At 33.3% G+C, this 25579-nt stretch overlaps 1 protein-coding gene across 1 annotated transcript in view; it reads right to left on the reverse strand.

The window, feature by feature from the left end:
- Window positions 1-21719: 21719 nt before the first annotated feature.
- LOC115221216 overlaps window positions 21720-25579 on the reverse strand; it is an 11623-nt gene continuing 7763 nt past the window's right edge. The window contains exons 6-8 of the mRNA XM_029791374.2: window positions 25305-25372; window positions 22499-22690; window positions 21720-21950 (exon numbers count right to left, since the gene is read on the reverse strand). Of these exons, the coding sequence (XP_029647234.1) occupies window positions 21789-21950; window positions 22499-22690; window positions 25305-25372 (422 nt within the window). The 3' untranslated portion in view covers window positions 21720-21788. The remainder of the gene's footprint in view (window positions 21951-22498; window positions 22691-25304; window positions 25373-25579) is intronic.

Below are 25579 nucleotides of genomic sequence, written 5' to 3' on the forward strand. Positions count from 1 at the left end.
TGTGAAAAAGAGAATATTTACGCTGAACTACTGAGAAATCTGCAGTTACTCCATCTAAATTACAATTTCAGGCTTATAACTGTAATTTTGGGGACAACGGGATATATAACACACTGCCTAAATACCAGTCTTGTGAAATTAGGCTTCTCGAAACCAAAAAAGAGAAACCTGATTTGAAGACTACAGATCCAAGCCATCACTGGAACTGTTGAAATCTGCAACACTTTCGTGAATTTTATCATTTAAGTATATATGAGATATGAATGTATAGGCATGAGAATACATACATAAAACAAAACATACAAATTTGCACGTATACATACATGCATGTATACAGACTCTGTTGATGTAGTTCAAATTCTAATGAAGGAGCCTTGCATCTAAGTTAGAAACCGGTTCTTTCTCTATCAGCAAGAAATTTTGAAATAAAATTGTATAATAACATACTCACATACATATATACACCCATAAAAGCGGGGTACTATAATATATAAGAGAAAGTTCCTTATATTTTCGAACAAAGGCACTCATCAACATATCTATTATTCTGTAGATATGTCACTGTTCTTGAGAGAATGCCCATAAATATCTTGCCAGCCACATTTAATAAGGATATCAGACTAAACAGTTTTATACTCTCTGCATTGGCTTCCTTTCGCAGGTATATGCCTTCTGCTTTACACCAATCCTCTATGAAAGTCTGTTCGCGCCAAAGCTGTCGGAGAAGAACAAAGAGCTTTTCCGTAGACGTTGCAATACTTATACACTTTGTATGAGATACCATCACTTCCTGGACACTCCTTTTGCAAACAACTCGCAAATGCAAGTGCTAACAGTTAAAAGCTATTAGTAGAAAGCACCTCATATAGTGGAGTACCGCCTTGAAGGGTTTTATTGAAATAAATCGACGCCAAGACTTATTTTTTAAGCCTAGTACTTATTCTGTGATAATGGCTGTGATAATTTTGTATCATCGGCGTAGCTAGTGACAGTGGCTGTCCAAGTGACCACAGGCAGGTCTAAGTGGGCTTTTATGAACAGTAATGGTCCCAGAACAGTTCCCTGGTGGATGCCACTTAGGAATTGAGTTTTTGAGTTTCTTCAGAAAGGGCACCATTGACTGCCACTGACTAACCTCTGTCATTATGCATTATGGAAGCCATGCAGCCATTCTCCCAGATTACCAGCAATGCCAAGATCGCGCAGCTTATGACATGATATCATAATCTAGCTTGGCTAAGTCAAGGTACATGGCGCTAACATCTGAATTGCCAATCAGCTGTTTCAAAACCAATTCATAGTGGTGTTAGAGCTGCGTGAGGCAGCTTCTTCGCAGACGAAAGCCATGCTGTGTATAGTTCAGTAGATCATTTTCTTCTAGGAATATTATCAGTTTCTTTCTGATGATGCGTTCTATGATTTTACTTATGTGTGAAGTCAGAGAGAATATATATATGCGTGTATGTGTGCGTGTGTGATAGGCGCAGCAGCGGCTGTATAGTAAGTAGCTTGCATACCAACCACATGATTCCTAGTTCAGTCCCACTGCGTGGCACTTTGGGGCAAGTGTCTTCGGGCAGACCAAAGCCTTGTGAGTGGATTTGGTAGACGGAAAGTGAAAGAAGCCCGTCGTATATATATATTTGTGTGTCTGTGGTTGTCGCCCCACCACCACCACCATTGCTTTACAACCAATGTTAAAAGTAACCTTCCCCACTTATTTCGTCTAGCTATCGAAAGGATATTCCCATTAATTCCAGGTACGACTCAATTTTTAACACACACCGTATCAAAATTGACTTCTCCAACAATAGTAACCTCTTGCAGGCTATATCATCACATAACAACTATATTCTTAAAAGTAATAGAATCTCTCTTAATAACTGTAATAACATTAATAATATTAACGATAATATTACCGATAATCTCTCTTTGCATGATAATATTAATGATATTAGTCCTTGCAATTGTGGACCGAATTAAACTTCCGTCCTCAATGGAAATTAACGTATTAAAAATGCCGTTTACTAAAGCAATATTACTTCTGGAACTAAGGAATTCTTTTATATTGGACTATCTTCGACGAAATTGAAATCCCGTATAGCGAGCCATTTTTCTACTTTAAAATACAGTTATAAGCGTAATTCTAAAGGACTTATTAAGCTAATTTGGCGTCTTAAAGATTCTAGTAAACTTTTTTCTTTATATTGGAACATTTTATTCAGATCATTCCCCTATGGCAAAGGGAAATCTTTTGGACCTCTCTTTACGGACGAGCAACTATCTATCCTTTTTCTAGGCATAAACTGATAAATACCTTTAATGAACGAGTTTATAGGTGTTTACATTGGAAAAAAAAGTTCTTCCGCTTTTTTTTAAAATAATATCTACCCCTCACCTAATAATAATTTCTGCAACTTATCTTTGTTCTTTATTCTTACTTCCCACAACCCATGTTTTTCCCTTCATCGTTTCTTTCCATCTATTATCTCTTTTACTCGTTCCTCTCTTTCTCCTTTAACTTTGTTCTTTTGTTCCCTATCTCATCCTCTACGCCTTTACTTCTTCCCTCAACCTTGGCGCCTGTTTCCTCAACAGCATTTTCAAATTCCTAGCGTTCCCTTCACTACTTCGCTTTCCATATATGTATATACGTGTATGTTTGTAGTTGTTCCTGCATGTGTGTATGTGTATCTGTTTATGTGTATAAGTGCGTATGTGTATATGTGTATACACGTATGTTTATGTATATGTATACATATACATATATATATATATGTGTGCGTGTGTGCGTGTGTGTCTATGTATGTATTATCTATCTATATAATATATATATATATATTATATATATATATATATATATATATATATACATATTGGAGTTTCTTATATGTGATAAAATGTCTGATGAGCACCGTAGTTTATATCCTCCCTGATAAGATTGATGCATTGCTCAACATTATTCATCCTGTCGGATGTATTTTGAATGCATCCTCGAAACATATGTCGATGATGTGAAGATATAAATGATTTCATAACATCTTGATCGTTTGTCTCCATTTTCAATTTTTCCTATGTTCTCCTAAATACGTCCCGCTTTTCCCTGGAATTAACGCCCACACAAATGTGATCATTGATTCCTAATGCACTTGAGCAACATTTGGCTACCTTGTAATTATTCTCATGGATCTTTCCTATAAATTGATAACTCATATATATATATATATATATATATATATATATATATATATATATATATATAGAGAGAGAGAGAGAGAGAGAGAGAGAGAGAGAGATCTAGCTATATATATATATATATATATATATATATATACAGAGAGAGAGAGAGAGAGAGAGAGAGATCTAGCTATATATATATATATATATATACAGGGTGTCCCCCCCAAAATGTGTACACACTTTAGCAGCTGATTACTCAATTGTTGTTTTTCGCTCCAGAATAAACCCACTGGAATTAATGATGGCAGTCAGACTAAGCTTTGAACAAAGGAAAGCCTTTCTAAAATGCTACTGGAAGTGTGAAAACTCAGTTGAAGTGCATAGATAGTTTAGGAGGGAGTTTCAAAGAGATCCACTAACGCGACTCACCATCACTCGAATTAGAAATAAGTTTGAAGCTGATGGAATTGTTCAGAATGTCCACGATAAACATTCTAGAAGACCACGAACATCAACAACCCACCACAGAGCAAGAAGGAATACTGGAAACAAATCACAAAGTCCAATGTGTGCGACAAGCGAGTCGTGTGATAGGTATTTTAAGATCGTCTGTCCAACGCATTTTGAAGCGTTGTCAATAGAAAAGTTACATTCCAAGATTAGTCTAAACTATTAATGACGATGATCCAGACCAAAGACTGCAGTATTGCGAGTGGTACTGGGCACGATGAGTAGAAGATGCACACTCTCCAACATATATTGTGTGGAGTAATGAGGCCACATTCAAATTAAATGGTTCAATTAACCTCCACAATTGCACCTACTGGGGAGCTGAGAATCTGCATGTCATGGCGGACCACCATGTTAATTTACCAGGAGTTACAGTGTAGTGTGGCTTATCATCAAGAGGATTAATTGGCCCATTCGTCTTTGATGCTACTGTGACTGGTCCTATTTACTTGAACTTGCTGCAAAAGCCTGTCATGCCAAGTATTAGAGAAGACTTTAAAGATGAAGAGTTATATTTTCAGCAATATGGGGCACCCACATACTACCATCGCTATGTTAGATCCTTCCTTGATAAGATCTTCCCAAACAGGTGGATTTGACGAAGAAGTTTCGTTGAATACCCTCCGCTTTCACCAAACCTCATACCTCTAGACTTTTTCTATGGGGATACCTAAAAGACAAAGCTGCAACACTCGCTGACAGATGTGATACCTTACTGTACCTGTTTCGAATCTGTCTGAGTTCAAATAATACCGTTTCCAACCACCAGGAAAAAAGAAAAAGAAAGGCGGGTACTGAGAGACTCGGCAAAAATAGTGATAATGTTGAGAAGTCCTTAAGCAAGTGACCAAGTAATTTTGTTAATCGCTCTCAATAAGTTTCCCGTCCAGACTAGTTTATTATTAACACTTCAGCGCCACCAACAACTAATTCTCTGTATTGTTTGAACCAGATTTCTTGCAGTAATAAATTTTAATTTCATCCACATTCCAAACACCAAGTCTTTTTGCAATAGTTGGCAATAACACATTGTTTATTTCTTTAATTTTCTTTTCCTGATATGCGAAGAAACTTGTACAGAACAGAAGTGTCGACTTAGTATTTAATACGATCAACTTTAAAAAGGCTAGCTACAGAGAAGTATTCGGTGAACTAAAAAAATATCGAAAACATTACCCAAACATGACTAGTAGTAGTTTAATTAAATAGTCAAATATAGGAGATAACTCTGGACAAGTGTTGTATTTATTCCCGTCTCATCAGTCGGCGAAGCAAGGGACAAAAATCTCACCAGAACAAAAGGATACAGGTTTAGAATATAAAATACACTCGTTGATGGAACTGATAATGAAAGGAAAGTTCTTTTAGTCATCGCATATGGTCACTTTCTAAAAGAATTTAGGACTTTTACCTTCCTGTTATGTGAATAGACAGATGCATGAATATCACTCCATTCTACTTGTCAATGTTGACTGACAGCTTTTATGCGTAGGAGGATGTTGGTTGGTTTGTTGGGTGATAATTTGGTTCATTGAACCCGTGTATACAAACATATGAAGACCAGATAAAGTATATGAAAAGTATACGTATATGTGGTTTACACGTCACATTTTCCAGATGTAGCCTGAATTGTCTTTGAATGGAGGGGTAGGTGTGCGTGCGCACGCGCATGTGTGGACCTTTGTGTGTGTATGTGCGTATAAGTGTGCGTGTATGAAAGAGAGAGAGAGAGGAAGTGACAGAGTGAGAGAGAGAGAGAGAGAGAGAGAGAGAGAGAGTGAGTGAGTGAGTGGAAGTGCGTGAAATTTGTTTTTTTTCAGTCTGCACACACGTCTAAAATGTTTAGTTTAATGTTCATGAATGTGATTCAGTATATGTGTATATATAAGTGGGTCTATGTATGTATATGTGTGCGGACACGTATTGTTCTACGAATGCCTGTGTGTCTCTGTCTGTGATTATGCGCATGCGCATGCATGAGCTGATAGAGATGTGAAGATGTGCATAATTTTTTGTTTACATCATGTGGGTCAATCTACATGCGTGTGTGTTCCAGTGTTGAATCTGTAATCTGTAGTCTCCGAATCAGTTTTCTTCTTTCAGGTTTTGAGAAGCTTAATTTCTCAAGATTAGTATTTAGACAGTATGTTACATATCCCGCTGCCCCAATAGTTACAGATATAAACCTGAATTGTATGTATGTTATTATCCAGCTTTATTTTAAGGTTTCTAGGCAATAGAGAGAGAGAATCGTTTTCTAACCTAGATCCAAGATTCCGTCGTTGAAATTTCAACATCAACAACAAAGAATTTTGATATGTATGTATACATGTATGTATGTATACAGGTATGTATGTATGTATGTGTGTATGTATGTATGTATGTTTGTTTGTATTGCATGCATGCCTGTATGTATGTATGTTTGTTTGTATTGCATGCATGCCTGTATGTATGTATCTATGTATTTATGTATGTATATATGTATGTATGTATGCTTGTATGTATGTATGTATGTATGTATGCTTGTATGTATGTGTGCAGATTTGTATGTTTTGTTTTATGCCTGTACTAGCTGAATAGCTCGTTGTTGCCGACCAATTTTTACAGCTGAATGTCTTATATAAATTTTTGTTTATTCCATATCAGGCCTTTTCCTTTTTCAATTATTTACTTGTTTATTGGGCCGTTCCACATGATTTTATTAGTTAAAACTTATTAAAACTTCAGAAGTTCTTACAACTTTCGTTGTCGTAATGCTTTGCTTTCGTTTGTTTAATAAAATGTCCTCCTCGTAGTGATTTTGCTTTCATTTTGTGATAGACAGCTATCATGCAGAAAATGTCAGCTTCCAAATCCTGTTTTCTAATAAGGTAAAATTGATTAAAGTTTAAACCTTAGTAACATTTTTCTTCAATTTTTCTGGAACAAATATTAACAAAATCGGATTTAACTTCGAAAACTATTTCAATAAATCAATTTGAAAATTTTGAAGTAATTTTAAAATTTCACTATATGTGACAGCTACAGGGAAAACCTCACAAAATTAGAGGAAAGACAGTTATAGGATGTGCCACACTCACACACACACACACCACACACACACACACACCACACACACACACACACACAAACGCACGCGCATACACACGCACACACACACACACACTGAAACACAAATACATTTACAAACGTACACGCAAGTAATTAAAATGATGTATAATAGACATAAGTCTGTATGTACGTATATATGTATATGTATGTATGCATATATGTATGTATGCATGTATTTATGTATGTGTGTCTGTGTGCGAGTGTTTCTTTGTGATGGACACCAGAAAAGCCACTTAAGAGCTACATATTCCTCACGCCCACCTCCTTCTGCGTTTTAAAAGTTACTTATGTGGATGTGTATGTTTGTGCGTATCTATATATTTACAAAAGTATGTATGCAGTGTCGCGTGTATATACGTGAATGACAGCTGTATTAACGTTATCATCCCACTGCTACTCCATATTCGTCGCTTGCACAACGCTGTACTCCCCTTTCCTGATATCAGTCACACTCACTATGCCACCACATTTCCCTCTCACTAATACTCTTTGCACCCTTCTCTTTATATCAAATAATAGCCCAATCCCCATAGGGGTCCCATTATAGATTTTTATATTGAAATCCAGCCAGCCTATAATTGAACAGAATGTTAGTTTAACGTATGCATAGTTTCGTCAAGATTAGTTCACTCGTGTAGGCAGCAAGATGGTAACAGACAGATCGACAGACAAAAGTTGCCATTTATGTATAAGATTCTCATACATATAGTTGCATATCTAGACCTGCTCATATATATTTAAATGATAAAGTTCTGGAAAGTTTTGCAGATTTTTACAGTTCCAGTGATATACTGGATCTGTAGTCTTAGAATTAGCTTTCTCCTTTCTGTCTTTGATAAGTCTGATTTCTCATGATTTGTATTTAGGCAGTGTGCTACATATCCCAGAGCCTCAATTATTGCAGGTATAAAGCTGAGCTTGTGATCTGGATAGAGTAATTGCAGATTCCTCAATAGTTCAGCGTAGGTATCCTCAGCTTTATGTTAATATCCGCTGGGCAGCTAATTTCCACATATGTATGTATGTATGTATGTATGCTTGTATGTAAGAGTGCATTACCTTTTTGCGATTATACATGTAATCTTGAATACATTTATATATATTTATATGTATAGATGTATGTAAATGCATGCCTAAGTAACCATGCTTGTCATTGCATTTATGGATTTTCATACTATTACTTATGTATGTGTAAGTTTTCATGTCTAAAACCGCAGACATTTTGCCTATGTCAAAAATAGAGAGTAAATTTCTGGAATTTTGTGCATATGTTCATAGCTTCAAGGATGGCTTGTAATGGTTAGCTCCGTAATTAGCCTCGTCCTTTACCCAGCTTGCGCAGAGTGGTGCTGAATGCAATTACTTACATAATTAAGTGCCCCCATAATTAATGGTATAAATCAAAACTTTAGTCTGGTTGTATCTGCAGAATTTTCATTAGTTCGACATTGTTTTCGTTTTCTGTTATCTTTAACATTATAGCATCGTCTGCCGGAAAATTGATTTCCACTACTTTGCACACTTTTCTTTCAGCCTTCCAGATTATCGCATTTGATTTTCAGATGTCTTGATGAAAACATTTCACCAGTATTTTTTCAAAAGAATGTGACCAAAAAAAAAGGCGTACTACACCACGGGGAAAATTAACATAGCATCAATTTTTCTGTGCACTACTAAAGAGAGTGATACTTTGGGACGAGACTGAAATTTTTGTGATCCCTTGTTGACAAGCCGATGAATTAGCTCCAGGAATTAGCTGAATGCGAAATAGTGTACAACAATGTTACCAGCAAAGACTGGTGGATACTTTGGAAAGAAAGGGTGAAACTCGAGAAAGATGGAGTGACTTCTTAGAAATATATGACGCCTGTCTGGAAAGATAATGGAATCAACAATAAATGTACTGGCAAGAAATTTGTTTAAGTAACAAATTTCAGTTGTTTAGTTGCAGGTGGGGTTTAGGAGCTCAAAAGTGACGAAGATTCATCATACAAAAATGAGTTGTTGCTGGAAACATCAACGTGAGCCGGTAACGACCAATTAGACCTTCGAGGGGAGTCAAAACCAGGAAGAAGCCAAAAGCATCCATGAGTTTTATGATGTAATTAAGAGTTAACATACAACAGTAAATAGAAAATTTTCCAGGAAGACCTGAATTGCATAAGTCAAAATGACCTAGCTACTCTCAGCAAACTCCCAAGTTCTATATTTAATGCTCTGAAAAACAAAGAAGTAGGCGGTGATAATACTATACTACCTAAGGCTTACAAGTATGATATAATTCGTTCACAAGAAAAACTTTTCAATTTCTTTTCACTTTGCTGGAAGTACCAAAATTTGTGAAACATCCAAATCCTGAAACCCTGCTAGTATCATAAGTATTTATGAAATTAAAAGTGACTACACTGGCTGCAATAACAGCTGTGGAATCTGTCTTAAAAGTACTTTCCCGCATCTTGCTACAACAACTCATATCTAATATAGCTTCAAAAATATTTCTTAAGAGTCAAACCCGCTGGTTACCCAATGCAGCAATTTGAAAACTCTTGGAAGAAAAACAAGGACCGTCAAATGAAATTCTCTTATCTGTGCATGGCTTTTGGTAACGTTAGCGGTAATATGTTATGCAACGCACTTATGGCATTTGGAAGATCTCCAAGCTTTATTCATATGATGTATCTTATCCATACTAGAGTGGTAGTTCAGTTATCAGCACTTAGAATCAATGCACCCCTGTGTTAACAGGCATGTATTCCTGCTCCTATTTTTTCAAGTCTTTTTCATTGTTGTGACGAGATAGAATTTCTCCTCACTATGAAACTTTGTCTAGAGTCATGCACAAGATGCAGTATGTGAGAGGTGTAGCTGGTATATCTCTTTATTCAGACAGACTTAAAAGAGTTGCTGTGTCCTTATATTTGGCCTACTGGCGGGCAAGGTTGCAGCCGAGCACCGAGAAGACTCATACTCTGCAAACTTCCTTAGTCATGATTATCAACCTCCGATCAATATTTCTTAAGAAAAACAATACTTAGGCCATATCTCTTCTTGGAATAATCAACTTTAGCACAACATAACAAGATCAAACTGACAATTGTTTGTTGTTATATACATCGTCAGTAAATTACGTTCCGGATGAAATTAGAGTTGTGAAACAAACAAAATAAAAAAAATTGAAGACGGAATTTTACGACATGTTTGAGAAAATGAGTGAGAATTACAATGCTGAAAGAAGAAAACTACTTTGAATTTAGTGTAATTGTGTACAAATATGTTTTGCTATATAATGAATTAGATTATAACTTTCCTGATATTAATGACTTGGATTATGAACCCATTCGAAATCGTCTTAAAATAAACCCCAGTTAATCTCGATACAGTCGTCAAGATAAATGTTTTGTAATTATAAATGCTTCTACTGGAAGACCTTTTTTTTCAAAAAATTCTCCTAACAAGATTCTGGAATGTCATGGAGATGAGTGCGTAAAGAACGGGAGACCTTTTTGTTATTTCCATTACTGAGAACAAAATGTTTGGCAATATTTATAGCTCAAAACAAATGTTGCGTAACTGGTTCATTCAGAATATGTAGACGTGTCTTTTTTAAACTGTGCCTCTGAATTATTTAGTTAGTGACAAACTCAGCTGTCTCATTTAAAATGTAACAATAAATCAAATAAAATTACTGACAAATAGTATGTCTTTTATCGCTTCTGTGGGTTTCATAGGTTTTACATGGTATTCTGACAAAAGCTACTACAACATTACAGGACAAATCGAATGAGCAGATCGGAAGAAAAGTTTGAAATCTCTTATTCAGTGTACATTAAAAGTAGGGAAGCCCGAGAATGCGAAGATCACCCTGGGTACAAAATAGTCAATATGTACGGTGAAAATACACGAATTAATCTGTATTGGATACTGGGCAAATGGATATCTCATCAGAATAAGGGAGGCGAGATATTGTAACTAAAGGAATTCGTTGTAATAAAAAGTAGTGTGCGACTTGAGTCAAAGAGAAAGAAAACTAATGCGTTGTTTTAGAATGGGAGAAAGTTAGGCAAAGGAAGCTACCGCAGAATATATGAAAAATGGAAAAAGCCAGTTGGTAATTCTTCTTGAGAGCCTATATTAGATGATGAAGCCGGCGTGACACGCTCACACTTGCTAATTATCATCGGTGCTGATATTATGCATCATCACATAATCTTCTGGTAAATCTTAGGGAGTATGTTGAGCAGTGTAACTAACTACGCTTGATGATGCTCTAAAACAACAATGAAGTAGTGGTATAGCAATAAGAATTAACACTAAGTTATGCACGCCCTGTTGTTTTCTATAAGGTGAGTGAAAAAGGACCAATGCAACAGTGCAAACAAAAGAAAGCCGATCCAGATTTCTGGAAGGTGCTTAAGGATGGAAGGTAGCTGTATTTGAAGGAAGAATATCTACTTTTAAATTAAATTGCAATAACAAAGCAATGCCCTGACACTATGACATGTTCCGACTTAGCGGTGCCTTGCGATGACAATATGGAAAGGGAACATGGCAGAAAGGACCTAAAATTTGAAAGACTTCAAGATTCGTGTCAGGCACAAAGATGGCAGTATACAAGTGAGGTGAGATGTCATGGTTTTCTGTCTACATCTACAGTGACACTGGACTTAGAAAGAATAGCAGAGCTGTGATTTGCGAATTGTAGAGAGAAGCAGTGAATGTTTTATCAAGTATATGGTACAGGCATGTGAGTGTAAACTGAAAGCTGAGAGCACAGAGTAACTCCTCAGATGTAGCATAACGAAATATCTGATACATGGTCGGATTGGACATGATTACACCAAGCTTGATGTATTAGTTGCATGGATGATGGAGAAAGTGTGCTAGAATCAGGACGTGAATGACCCTGACATTTCTTGGCAGCAGCATTTTTGTTTGGTACTGCTAGATGGAGAATTATTATCATGAAGTAACAAAATTGTTGTGATCTCCGGTCGACAGCTGATAAAGAAAGTGTCCCGTAGTACAAATATAAAATATATTTCAGTGTGTGCATGTTTATATGATATCGCAGCTGCTGTGGCCTAAGCTTAATGCTTCCCCAACTTAAATGTTGACTTCATGTGTCAGTTTATCATAAAGAAATTCAGTGTAGCAAGTAAATCCTTACTGTCATTGTGGACGAAAAGCTCACAAAAATTATTATTATTATTATTATCATTGTTGTTGTTGTTGTTGTTGTTGTTGTTGTTGTTGTTGTTGTTGTTGTTGCTGCTGCTGCTGCTGCTGCTGCTGTACAATAGCAACAACGAAATAAGTATCAGTCATATATAATGGAGTTTTCCTTCTCACAGGTGGTTTAAAAAACTTTTTTTATCGAGGTTAAGAAATCAAAATATTTATGTTTGGGTAGTTGATCGCAGAATCGACAGAGTAAACGACTACGTGCATTAAATTAACATTCTTTACGTTCTGATTTCAAATCATGTGAGAGTCGACTTTGCAGCTAGTTCTCCCCGGGATCTATGAAATGAGTATCAGTAAATTGCTGTAGGCGGTTTAATCGATTGTACTCAACTATGAAAATGCTGTAGTCATGTATATGTGTTAGAAGTTCATATTTATGGTTACTCTATTAAAATATTGTGTTCGGTGGGGCAGTTGCAGGCGGAGACGATGGGGCGGCCAGTATTGTTAGGCTTATGGATTTAGGGGAGGAAGTAAATTGTGGGAGAGCGAGGGGTGCGGACAGTGAGGTTAGAGACGGTAGGGAAGACGGGAGGAGGAGATTTGGTTATGGATAGTGGAGGACACAGTCTGTTGGTAGATGGGCGTGGAGTTGGAGGGAATAGGGCAGTAGAAGGAGGTGTCTTGAAGTTGGTGGAGAACTTCCACCTTGTAGAGGTCCGCGCGCCACACCACCACCGCTCCACCTTTGTCGACCAGTTCTGTGATGATGTCCGTGCGCGTCGGAGACATCGAGGGGCCGAGAGTTCACCTGGCGATTTAATGTAATTTATTAACTGGAAAAATGCAACGTTCTTTCACAGCTGTTTCGATTTTGCCCAAAGAATTAAATTCCAATAACTAATACATTTTATTGGGCAAAATCTCATCAAAGGTGCAAAAGACCGTTTGATTATTCTTCCAAAACATCTGAACAGACTGAATATCATTTAATTACTAATACTGGTATAAACCTTGGCCAAAGAGTAATGGGTGGTCTAAGGGTAATAATTGGTAAATAAAGGTTAGATACTGAATTACGATAAATAATAGTATCATATGAATGGGAGAATAAGTCAGTGAATACTTTTATAATTTGATTAAGAAATTGATGGCATTAATATGGAAAATAAAGTATAAAATAATCATAGTCAGAATGGGCATCTGCCTTATTTATATATAGTGGACATATATACACACACACACACACACACGCACGCACACACACATATATATATTTATAACTCTATCAATCTATATATATATATATTTATATTAGTAATTAAATGATATTCAGTCTGTTGAGATGTTTTGGAAGAATAACATCTAATAACTTAACGGTGTTTTTTACTCCTCTGGTGAAATTTTGCGCAATAAAACGTTTTAATTACTGGAATTTAATACTTTCGGAAAAATCGAAACAGCTGTAAGAAAACACGTTGAATTTTTGCAGTTCATAAATTATATTAATGCTACTTCTCTATTTTCTGAATTTTAATTTCAACACACACACACACACACACACACACACATATACACACACAAAATAGTGAATTAGTTACCAATAATACATTTAGATCAATTAATTTAGGTGCTAAAAGGATATTGTCTGAATGTAATATTGATGACAAAACGGAACCTTTCACATCTATTAAACCCCGTATTAAACTAAAAGACCATAAGGACAATTTCCTAACTAACTCTAAAGTTAGATGAATATGTCCAGGAAAGTCGAACTTAGCTAGATTAAGCATGATTATTTTAGGTAAATATATTCCTACACTAGATAACACTAGAACTATGGTCCAACACACAATATGCAATTAACTGGTTATCAAAAAGTCAAAATAAAGACAAACATAAATTTCTACAGGTAGACACAGATAACTACAATTCTTCAATCAATCTTCCTCTATATCAAATAGTGCACTTGTTTTCGCTAGAAAACATGTTAATTTTACTATGAAAGAAATCAACGCAATACTAATAACCCGTTGATCTAACAATACTAACAACCCGTTAGCTTCGACAATAAATTGTGGACTAGAAAATATACACCCAATTGTTTTGATATACCTACAAGTGACAGACCTTGTAGGTATTTATCATCTATCAAACACATGTGAAGAATTCTCTTAGATTAGGGGGGATTATACAGGGGCGATACTCTCTTCATAATTAGAAATGCTTCTAATAGACGATTAGAAATTATTAAACGTTCATACAAATTCTTTAAAAGATATAGTTTTTCTATTACTATCGAGAAGGTTAAATTTTCTGGATGTTAACTCCAATTCAGCAACTAGTTGAGATGAACCTTTTAGAAAACCCGACTCCAAATTAAGATGCATAAATTTTCGATAAAATTATCGATAAATCGAAAGTCTATAACAAAGATATGCCTATCTTTTAATGAAGATTTATTTAATAAACATGCGCACCACTATAATATAGCCTTATTTAACGATAGATTGAAAAAAAAAAGAATATTGTAAGCATAATAATATTAATGTTAACATAACTAAATACCAACAGAAAAACTGGAAAAACTTATAATCCGATAAATAATAAACAGAAAACTAAAAACCAGAACATATAAAAACACGAAATAGATGTTGATAATAAACACAAGATTACTGAAAGCAAAATTAATATCATTAAATACCAAATTAAATACCACTACATTAAATAATAAACCTAAAATAAAAAATGATAATTTAATTTATAATAAATATTATAATGTTAATCATACATCTAATAATAATTATGTGTACACTAACTCAAATAAATATATTAAATCTGAAATAGATTATGATACTCCTATACTGAATAATGATACTGATAAATCCAATAAAATTTGGCTAACTTTCCATATGCCAACCAAATCAAAAGCAGCATAATTAATTCAATTTTCAAGATTATCTATAAACATTTTAATACCAACAATAGATATAATGAAATAATTAACAATAAAACCACTAATATTGGATTTAGCCTAACCCCATTACTTATTTACTATTATAGCTTCCGTAAATAATAAGAAATTAGATAAATTCTATTTAAATAGAAATACTCATAGTAATAACCAAATTAACCCCACCCCTTGGACTTAATGTACCCCCACACTGACTCTAATAACCTCATTAATTGTACTGATATGTCTCCTAACAATAAATTTTTTTTTAAATACAAAGAATAACATATCTCCTCATCTAATACACAAACATATAATAACATTTATAGTAATTGTGATTGAAGGGTAAAAAATACTTCTTTAAGAATTTTTGTGAAAGTAAAAATGTAATATACCAATGTGCAGTTATAACTCAAGTAAAAGAACATATTTATATAGGTTTTACGGAAAATGCTATTAAAAAACGTGCCACTATCTACTTGTATACTTTTAGATATAGATATAAATCTAATTCTACCGGATTAAGTAAATTTATCTGGCAGTTAAAAGATGATGATATTAATTTCAATCTTAAATGGGATATAATTAATTCTGTACCATCTTATGAATTCAATAATAAAAATTATTCTCTTTGTAAAACTGAGGCATTTTTTATTCTAAAATTTAAAATACCCTACTTAACCTTAGAGATGAAAAGAGTATTTTCTGTGATCACGTGGGAAAATATGTATTTTCCAAATTTAAATAACGAATATATTATCTCTCTTGCTACTATAATTGTACACACCTAAAGGATTATATAATTACTTATGACCACCTCTTAAAAAGGTAACACTTAAAATATTCTATATTTTAGATTTAGATAACAATAGTTTTATTTACCCCTCTTTCAAATAAATAATCTGATCTTTGCAACGATATAAATATTTTTATATTATATATTAACGTAGTAATATCAGCATCTCTCAAATTTTAACCTACCATTCTGCGATCTGGTAGAAACGTTAACACGGCGGACGAAGTGCTTCGCGGTATTTCGTCTGTCTTTACGTTCTGAGTTGAAATTCCGTCGAAGTTGACTTACACTTTTATCTTTTCGGGGTTGATACATTAAGTACCTGTTGCGTACTAGGGTCGATCTAATTGACTGGCTACCTCCTTTAAAATTTCGACTCTTGTGTCTAGAGTAGAAAAGAATATAATTCACTATACCACATTGACCTCTACCCAACCAATAAATATTTACCATATAGCCAGATTCATATTTACCATATAGCCAGATTCTTTTATACAAAAGTCCTAACACTATAATAATTAATCTCTACATTTACTTTTATACACATATTGATTATTTTTCTATTAATAATATTTTTCAATCATTGCTAACTTTTTTATCCCAATTATCCAATACTCCCGAACAGAATTGATATACTTGATAATATCTATGTCTAATTTTTATATCTGATATATTCCACATAACCTTTTCATTAACAAATGTGATAAATCATCAACTATATATTAACACAAGATACGCACTCATACCATTATATTAATATGCCTTCTGCATATATTTGATTCTATACTATATATATATTTTTTTAATTTCTTAATAAGATTTTTTTAAATATTACTATAATATTACTGCACTATACCCATAAATCTTTATATATATACACACACTCACACACACATATATATATATGTATATATATATATATATTTATGTTCTTAGTTATACAAATGCCCTTATCTTCTTATATATATATATATAGTGTGCATGTGTGAATTTATATATTTGTGTATATGTATTTATTGGCATAAACTAAATTATGTGTGCTTTTAGTATATAAAGACCCTATGTAAATGTAAATGTGGGTACATAAATTTGTCTGTATGAGTAGAAACTAACATGTGTAAGTTTTTGGTTATATATATGTATATTTTATGCTTGTGTGCATAAGTATATATATATATATTATATATATGTATATATATATATTATACATATAAATACATGTATATATATATATATATATATATATATATATATATATATATATATATATATATATATATATATATATATAATATATATATATATATATATATATAGACGTATGTGCGTAAATAATTATATTATTTACTCGATTTCGTGAATAATTTCTGGATTGGTTAAATATTACTTTATCTTTTCTTTTCCATGATAATCTAAGATTTTAGATAAGTTAAATTTTACTGAATCTCATTTTAAGTGTAGTCAGAAATATTAAACACATGATGTCTGAATAATTTTTTGATTGGTTAAATATCACTTTATCTAGTACTATTATTATTATTATTCATGATAATCTAAAATTCTAGATGAATTATAAATTTTTTTCAATTATTCGTATCCAACACGTGAGTAAGTAAATCTTTAGTGACATAAGAAAATTTTCAATCTCATAAACAAAGTATCTTTATTTTCTGTTAGACCTATTTAATGAAATAACATAGAAACGCTTGCTATTTTAAAATATTTAGCCAATCAAAGCGTTTTGTCTCTACTTGATCGATACTAAATTTTTGATAGGGGTAAAAAATTAGGTTTTGCAAATGTACGTACGTATATTTTGTTTTTGTACATGTAATTCTCGATTATATATGTATGAATATGTATAATCTGAAAAAAAGTCGAAGAAAAAAGCACAACAAGAAAACAAACAACAACTCAAGGACGTGGCACATGCAAAGTATTAAAAGATGCTCAGGGAAGGAAAGAAAGATTGCTTTATGTTTCGAGCAAAGCCCCTCTTCAGTAACAGGAGGTAGAGGAATATATACATGTACATATAGCATGTATGTGTATAAGTATATAGAAAAGCGTGTGTTACATATAATGTTTTTCTAATTATGTAACAATGCCTATCTATATGTGCAGATACATGAATGCGTATGTGCGTATATGCATATATGCACATATAAAATTTTTTCATGAGTGCGTACATTATACATGCATATTTGTACCCACTGTTTGTGCACGTGTATTGTATGCGTGTATAGGTGTATGTATTTTGACATCTTTGCTTATATTATTACTTATATGTATATATTATTACTTAAAAGTGTATATCTTGAATGTATACGGTTGCATACGAGTGTATATACGTATGTATATATGTGCACTGTATATATGATAAGGTGGATGTCCTTTCTGACTATGACTATTTTATACCTTATTTTTCATATTAATTCCATCAATTTCAAATCAAATTATATAAGTATTCACTGATTTATTCTCTCATCCATATGATACTATAATTTACTGTAACTATCTAACCGTTATTTTCTAATTATTACCCTTATACAACCCGTTACTCCCTGGCCAAGGTTTATACCAAGATTAGTAATTAAATTATATTCAGTTTGTTGAGATGTTTTGGAAGAATAGCATCTAATAATCTAACGGTATGTCTTTTTACTTCGCTGCTGTGATTTTGCCCAATAAAATGTGTTAATTACTGGGATTTAATTCTTTGGGAAAATTCGAAACAGCTGTAATATAACATGTTGAATTTTTCCAGTTAAGGAATTATATTAAAGCTACTTCTCCATTTTCTGAATTTTAATTTATAAACCAAGATTTATACTTAAACCTATTATTTTAGGAATATTAATATTCACAAAAAAAATACAAGGAAACAAGCCAGTAATTCATTGGATATTTTTATCCCTTAATGAGACTATTTTAACCTCTGTTTAAATGTATATATGTGTGTGTTTGCGCGTGTGTGTGTACGTATGTATAACTTTTGTTTTGTGATAATTTCTAGTATTTGGTTTTAATATTGCGATTAGAAATTTAGATTAACCAACGGAGTGATATAGTTCATCCAATAACGTTGATTCTCACTGCGTTAGTAAAACTTCAAAACGATCAGGATAACCTGTAGAATGTATTGATGTCTGTAGCGACAGAGGATTAAATAAATTGAGCAGAAGTTAACCGTGACTAAATATAGATTTAAAATAATGCTAATGTTAAGTGATAGTAAAATAAAAGATAAATATGATGATAAAAGTTAGTTATTTAATGTAGATCAACTGTGCCTTTGTTAATCTTGTAAAACCATATGAATATACATACACATATATGTATATGTAACACACGCACGTACATACATACATACATACATACATACATATATATATATATATATATACATACACACACATACATATATATATACATACACACACACACACACACACACACACATATATATATATATAATATATATATATATATATATATATAATATATATATATATATATATATATATATATATATATATATCCTTATACAAATATTCTATAATTATGAGCATTATTATAATTAAGGTTCAGCAAAATTTGCTTTGGGGACAAATTTGTACATCGTTTAGAAAGTGGCAGTGATCCTATGTAAGGCCATTTCTTACTTTAAAAAACTTCAGGTACAGGCGCCGCTTGACATACTATGAATGGCTGCAGCCAAAAAAAGGGGGAAGCGCTCAAGGAAAATTTACAATAATTTACAGATTAATGGCAATAAGGACACTGGAACAGGTAGTGAAAGGATTTGACTCGGTAGCTGTTCCTGTGCAGAGCAGCCTGGGCCTGGGCCTGGTCATCATCTTGTTATAGTGAGAAAATTTAAACTTTTGAATATTAGTTACTGTAAATATTAGTACCATATTAGATTTTAGATCCTTTACAACACGCATCGAAAGAAGATCAGTGCTGGTAGCAACTGAAGATTAAAAAGCTAGCATTTTATTTTATGCTAAGAAGTTTGTCTGCAAGATCACTTGGGCTAAGAATGTTGTCATGTAACTGGAAATCATGGTTCTGAACAGTACAATATTAATGTCTTGTTACACCTGCAAACGTGTCAAGATGTGGGTTTGTAGGCAGTGAATAACATGCTCCAGCAGAAACATAAAAAGAAAACAGTCTAGATGCATCCAGGCACTGGTACATGATTGATTCTATTCTTATTTGTTGTCGTCATGTTCGTGAGGTATGTAATGTCCACGTGATGCGTGGAACAGATCATTGTTTTGGTCATGCAAAGGTGAAGTTTGTTATAAAAACAGAAAGTAAGAGTCAATGTTGTGACCATTCTAAAGACATTAAATGGGACTCGCCTGAAAGATAATATTCATTAGGAAAGATTTGACAAGAATGGACAATACTCAGTTCAATGATTCGTAGGAAGAGTTCAAAGAGTTCAAAATGCTCGTAATAACGTTTGCAAAGATGTTCTACGTTTAGAGAAATTAAAGCATTAAGATCGGTTTGATGAAACTGATGAAAAGATTCAGACACTATAAAATGAAATGAATGTCGAGTCTACAAGAATCCTTGAAGGGGAACCAGAAATGCGTAATAATAAAAACATTGCACAAGGAGGTGAAATGTAAGGTACAGCATAGATTTAACATACAAGATGATGAAGTAATAAAGATGTTCTGATTCAATTTACTCCAAAAATACGAAAGTACTGTATAACTTGTTTCTGCAGTTTCATAGACCATCTTCCTCTCCTGTTACTGCCCCGCGTACTCTGGGTAGCAAAGAATTGCTCAGATATTCTAAAGACATGCATGTTAAGTGGAATACTTTAACAAACTTTTAAATAGGCCTTCTCAGGTTTGTTTGCATGATTCCCTGTATGTCCACAAAAGAATACATGGCAGAAGTTTTCTTTCCCTTTGAAGAAGTTTTAAAAACTGTAAAAAGGATAAATTATGGAAGGTCTCTCTGGTAAATAATGGAAGGTCTCTGTAGCATTGAAAACCTAGTTCAACGTCTAACTAAATTAATGCAAAAGGTTTAGATTGAAGCGATATTCTAAATGATTGAAAAAATGCGTTAATGGTGGTTCCCTATAAAAGAAAGGTAGGAGGACTGCCAGTGGGAATTACCGAATATCTCTTCTCTCTGTTGGAGGCAAGGCACTGTGTAGTGTCATGCTGGACAAGCTTTCCAATAATATTTGTGATGAGGTCCTACGTCTCAGTAAGGTTTCAGAAATGGAAGTTGAACGAAGGATATAATCTTTTCTGTTAGAGAATTCCAGAACAAATGGCCCATATCAACTTTTCGTCAACCAAAATAAGGTTTTTGATAGTGTGAATTGAAATGCCTGAAGCATTCTGAGGAAGTTTGGGTGTCTTGATAATCTGCTCCTTGTTCTTAGACATTCCCATAATGAAAGCATGTGTCAACGTGGGTACTAAGCACGCTAATCCAGTTATAACACCCTTGCTCTTAGATGCAGTTCAAGTTGAGGTTTCAGGATTCTAGCCAAACTTTAACACTAATTTACGTACTTGTTAAATTAATCTGATCATACGTGATATTAATTGAATTATGTATGTATGTATGTATGTATGTATGTATGTATGTATGTATGTATGTATGTATGTATGTATGTATGTATGTATGTACATAAATATGTGTGTAAATGGACACACAAAAGACACATTTGGTAAGCAGTTTAACTCAGCTCCATGGACTTTAATGTTTAGTGGTGATAAATTCAAGACGGCTTCCTCCGTCCATCGACTCAATTTATTATCAGAAAGTGTCACAATTTTCTTTCCTTACTCTTAGGCCCACGTACTAGTACAAGATGTTGGTAAGTAGCTGTCGCCTTTATGACTGGCAGCTACAGTATGGTGTTTTTAGTGACATCAGTTCATTTCATATTGAGAAGAAACAACAAACAACAAAACAAAAAGATTAACAAATGACCAAATTACATTAGAAATACTTCTTTATTCAATCAACATGATCACGTACGTGTTCCGCCTACTAAAATTCTCAATAAATAGGAATAGCTGTAGCGTGCAACTTCTGCAGACGCTCGTGGATGTCTTTGACAAGTGTGGTCCATGTTTGGCCGAGTTTCGAAGCCCAGGGTTTGAAAAATTCCAAAGCTTGTTGAGCTACTTTCGCACTCACCAAGTTGATGTGGTCAATGAACTGTTATAAAATTTTAAAGAAAACAACGTATAGTAACTGTTAATTATATTTTGTTTATATTACATGAATTAAGAATCTCACAGATACTTGTAAAACTGCATTATGTATGTGTGTGTATGTGTTTGTGTGTGTGTATGTATTTGTGTGTGTGTGTGTGTGTATGTGCATTTTTTTGCAATTAAGTACATATATGCATTCAAACACATGCCAGTAAATATCGGTAGAAAACTAGATGGTCAAAATTTAAATTGATATACAGGCAGAGAGTCATACAGGCATATTTATAGGCAAACACAAAACAAACACATATGTATGGAGGTGGAGTGCATGCGTGCATGGATGTAGAAGGAGATAAATAGATAGGCGGACAGACGGACAGACGGACAGACAGACAGACAGATAGATAGATAGATAGATAGATAGATAGATAGATAGATAGATAGATAGATAGATAGATAGATAGATAGATAGAGGGAGGGAGTGTGAGAGAGGGAGAGAAAGTGAATGATAATTGAAGGTGAAAATAGTGAAAGAAATATAAAACTTACGGTCTTAGCCAAAGTCTTGATATTTTCTATGTGAGGTTTCAACTTGTCTTTTCCATGAGAAATAGCTTGGTGCAAGAAATCATGCAAATCATGGAATTTTCCGTGAAGGTGGCCGACAATACGTCGAAGTGTGTCATTGATTTTCTCGAAGATATCGATCAAGTCACGTTTTTGGTGAGCGTCGTAGGTGACCTGCAAAAATCCACAGAATTTTTTACAATATCACGGCACAAGAAAATCATGATCTATGAAGGATGCTTTGATATGAAAATCTTAAATGGTAACACGAGGTTATCCAACCTAAGATGATGTTGTCGGCAGTAAGATCGCATGCATTTAGGTATTTAGTCATATTGGTATATGCACAATGGATTATCTATCTATCTATCTATCTATCTATCTATCTATCTATCTATCTATCTATCTATCTATCTATCTATCTATATGTCTGTGTCTATTTATCTATCTATCTATATATCTATCTATCTATCTATCTATCTATTTATCTATCTATATCTATTTGAATGCATATATTTAAACACACACATATATATATCTATATATATCTATATATATATAATTATATATGTATATATATACATACATATATATATATTCATATAATTATGCATATTCTTTTATTTGTTTCAGTCGTTGACTCTAGATATATACTAGAGCATCGCCTTTTATATACTTATATATTTTGTGTACAAATGTATGCATGTGTATTAATATATATATTATTTATAAAGATATATACATACATATATAAATATATCATATATATATATATGTATGTACCTATCTATCCATCTATCTATCTATAATATATATATATATATAATATATATATATATATATATATATATATATATAATATATATATATATATATATATATATATACAAAACTCAACTTGTGTGTCTGTGTGTGTATCTGTGTGTGTCTGTGTGTTTAACTTCCTGGCACATCTCCTCCTAGCCAACAAATCGTAGAACCACCAAAAATGGGTCATTTAAAGTGAACTGCGCTATTTCTGTTCCGAAATTCATCTCGCAAGTGCAAAAATCGATAATGTTTTTATTTAGGCCTTATCCCATGCATTGAATAGTGAACTTTACTCAGTCACCTGTTTGACGTGAACTGTGTTCACCACGCGTGCAAGCATGCGTAAATTGCATGAAAAATAAAAAATCAAGATGTAATTATGAATCGCCGTAAACATTGTAGAAATTCGGTAAAGAAATGAATTTTCGGGATGTAACCTGGAGGGTTTTTTCATATTAATCGTTTGGACTTTGTGAACACATACCAATTGTTTTCATAACATTTTTAACGCTTTGAATTAAATGTGACCATTTTGCGTTGAGTCTGCAGTTCGAATTACTTTAACCAAATTTTAGCAGGCCAGATTTTTGATCATCACGATACATTGCCAGCGACTCCCTGAAACTCTCCCCTGAAATCCCCGATGAGAAATCCATATATATAAAACTCAACTTGTGTGTCTGTGTGTGTGTGTCTGTGTGTTTAACTTTTGGATCTACCAAGTTTCATTATTAAGGATGGAAAGTAATGTGTAGCAAATCTATATATATAAAGCTGAAGTTGTCTGTGTGTGGCAGGTTTGGTAGCCTTCAACTAACACTATCTCCTTCGAGACCCTGCAGCGCAAGATGACCAAAATTGAGAATATGATAGAAGAAGGCTTGCTCTTCATTCTGTAGAGGATAAAATTCAAATCGGATCATGTTAACACGAAACATTATTTACATAAAAAACGTGCTTTTTTTCTATGAAAATCCCTATTTTTTACGATTTTTGACTGCTGTGTCACCATATTTCAACTGGAAAAATGTTCACTTGAAGAGAATAGCAAGTTGCATAGTGCAAAATTTTTACTTTTCAAAAAATCTAATTCTAAAGGGTCGAAACAAACCCAAGCAACACCGGGTGATACTGCTAGTATATATATATATATATTCAGATGAATATGGTACTTAAGTTGAGGCACCAGAATTTAGTACGGTATTATCCATACAATTTCAAAATAAGTTGATTAAAATCAAAATAAGCAACAAGAATCCCCAGAGGTAATGCAGTACGATTGTGTATATATATATATATATTTATATGTAAAATTTTTTTCACACTTATATTAAATTAAATTCTCTGAAGAGGCCGTGGGACATCCTTGTTAATGTCTCATTTATACCTGCCTTATATGGCTTATAGGTTAAATGAGGCATACTTGTCCTCACAGCCGAAACAGCTGTCAGATATGATGTAATTGTATTTTATATTTCTATTTCCTTGTCTATTTATATTTACATTATATTTACAATATATTTTGTATAATGTATTTGCTGTTATGTAATGGTGTAATAAAGTATTGATTGGGTATTATCTGATGGTTGATGTTTGATTGATTTAAGTATGTTTCTCCATTTTCTAATTTTGAATATATATATATATATATATATATATATATATACAATGTGCTTCTTTCAGTTTCTGTCTACCAAATCCACTCACAAGGCTTAGATCGGCCTCGTGACTATAGTAGAAGACAGTTGGGAACCATGAGGCTGTGAAACCAGCTTCTTACCACATAGTCACTCTTTTTATTTTAAGTTTACACATTTCGAAACAGTGAGACAAAAGAAAATGAAAATGTATGTGAAAGGAAGAGAATAAGAAATAGGGAGATTATTAGGCAGACTTTTGGAACATGATGCAGAATGAAGGACGGTGAGAAAGGGGTGGGGTGCTACCAACAGGTATAAAAACTAAATATCATACGAACGGCTTTCATGATCTTTTCGAAGAGATTGTCAAACATCTTTTCAATACCTTCTTCAAAGAGACTGCTTTCTGTTAATGTAGATACAAATATAAATCTTTACAATGCGTTGAAGACTTCATGTGGCCACAAAAGTTATTTGCAACAAAAGTGGATAATATTAATTTGATTTCTGCTGAAAGAATGAGTAGCAGTCATAACCTAGATTAACTTATACTCTGTCTGTATGTTCCCCTCTCTCTCTCCCTTTCTGTATATATATATATATATATATATAT

This window comes from Octopus sinensis, linkage group LG18, assembly GCF_006345805.1.
Source record: "Octopus sinensis linkage group LG18, ASM634580v1, whole genome shotgun sequence".
Lineage (NCBI taxonomy): Eukaryota > Metazoa > Mollusca > Cephalopoda > Octopoda > Octopodidae > Octopus > Octopus sinensis.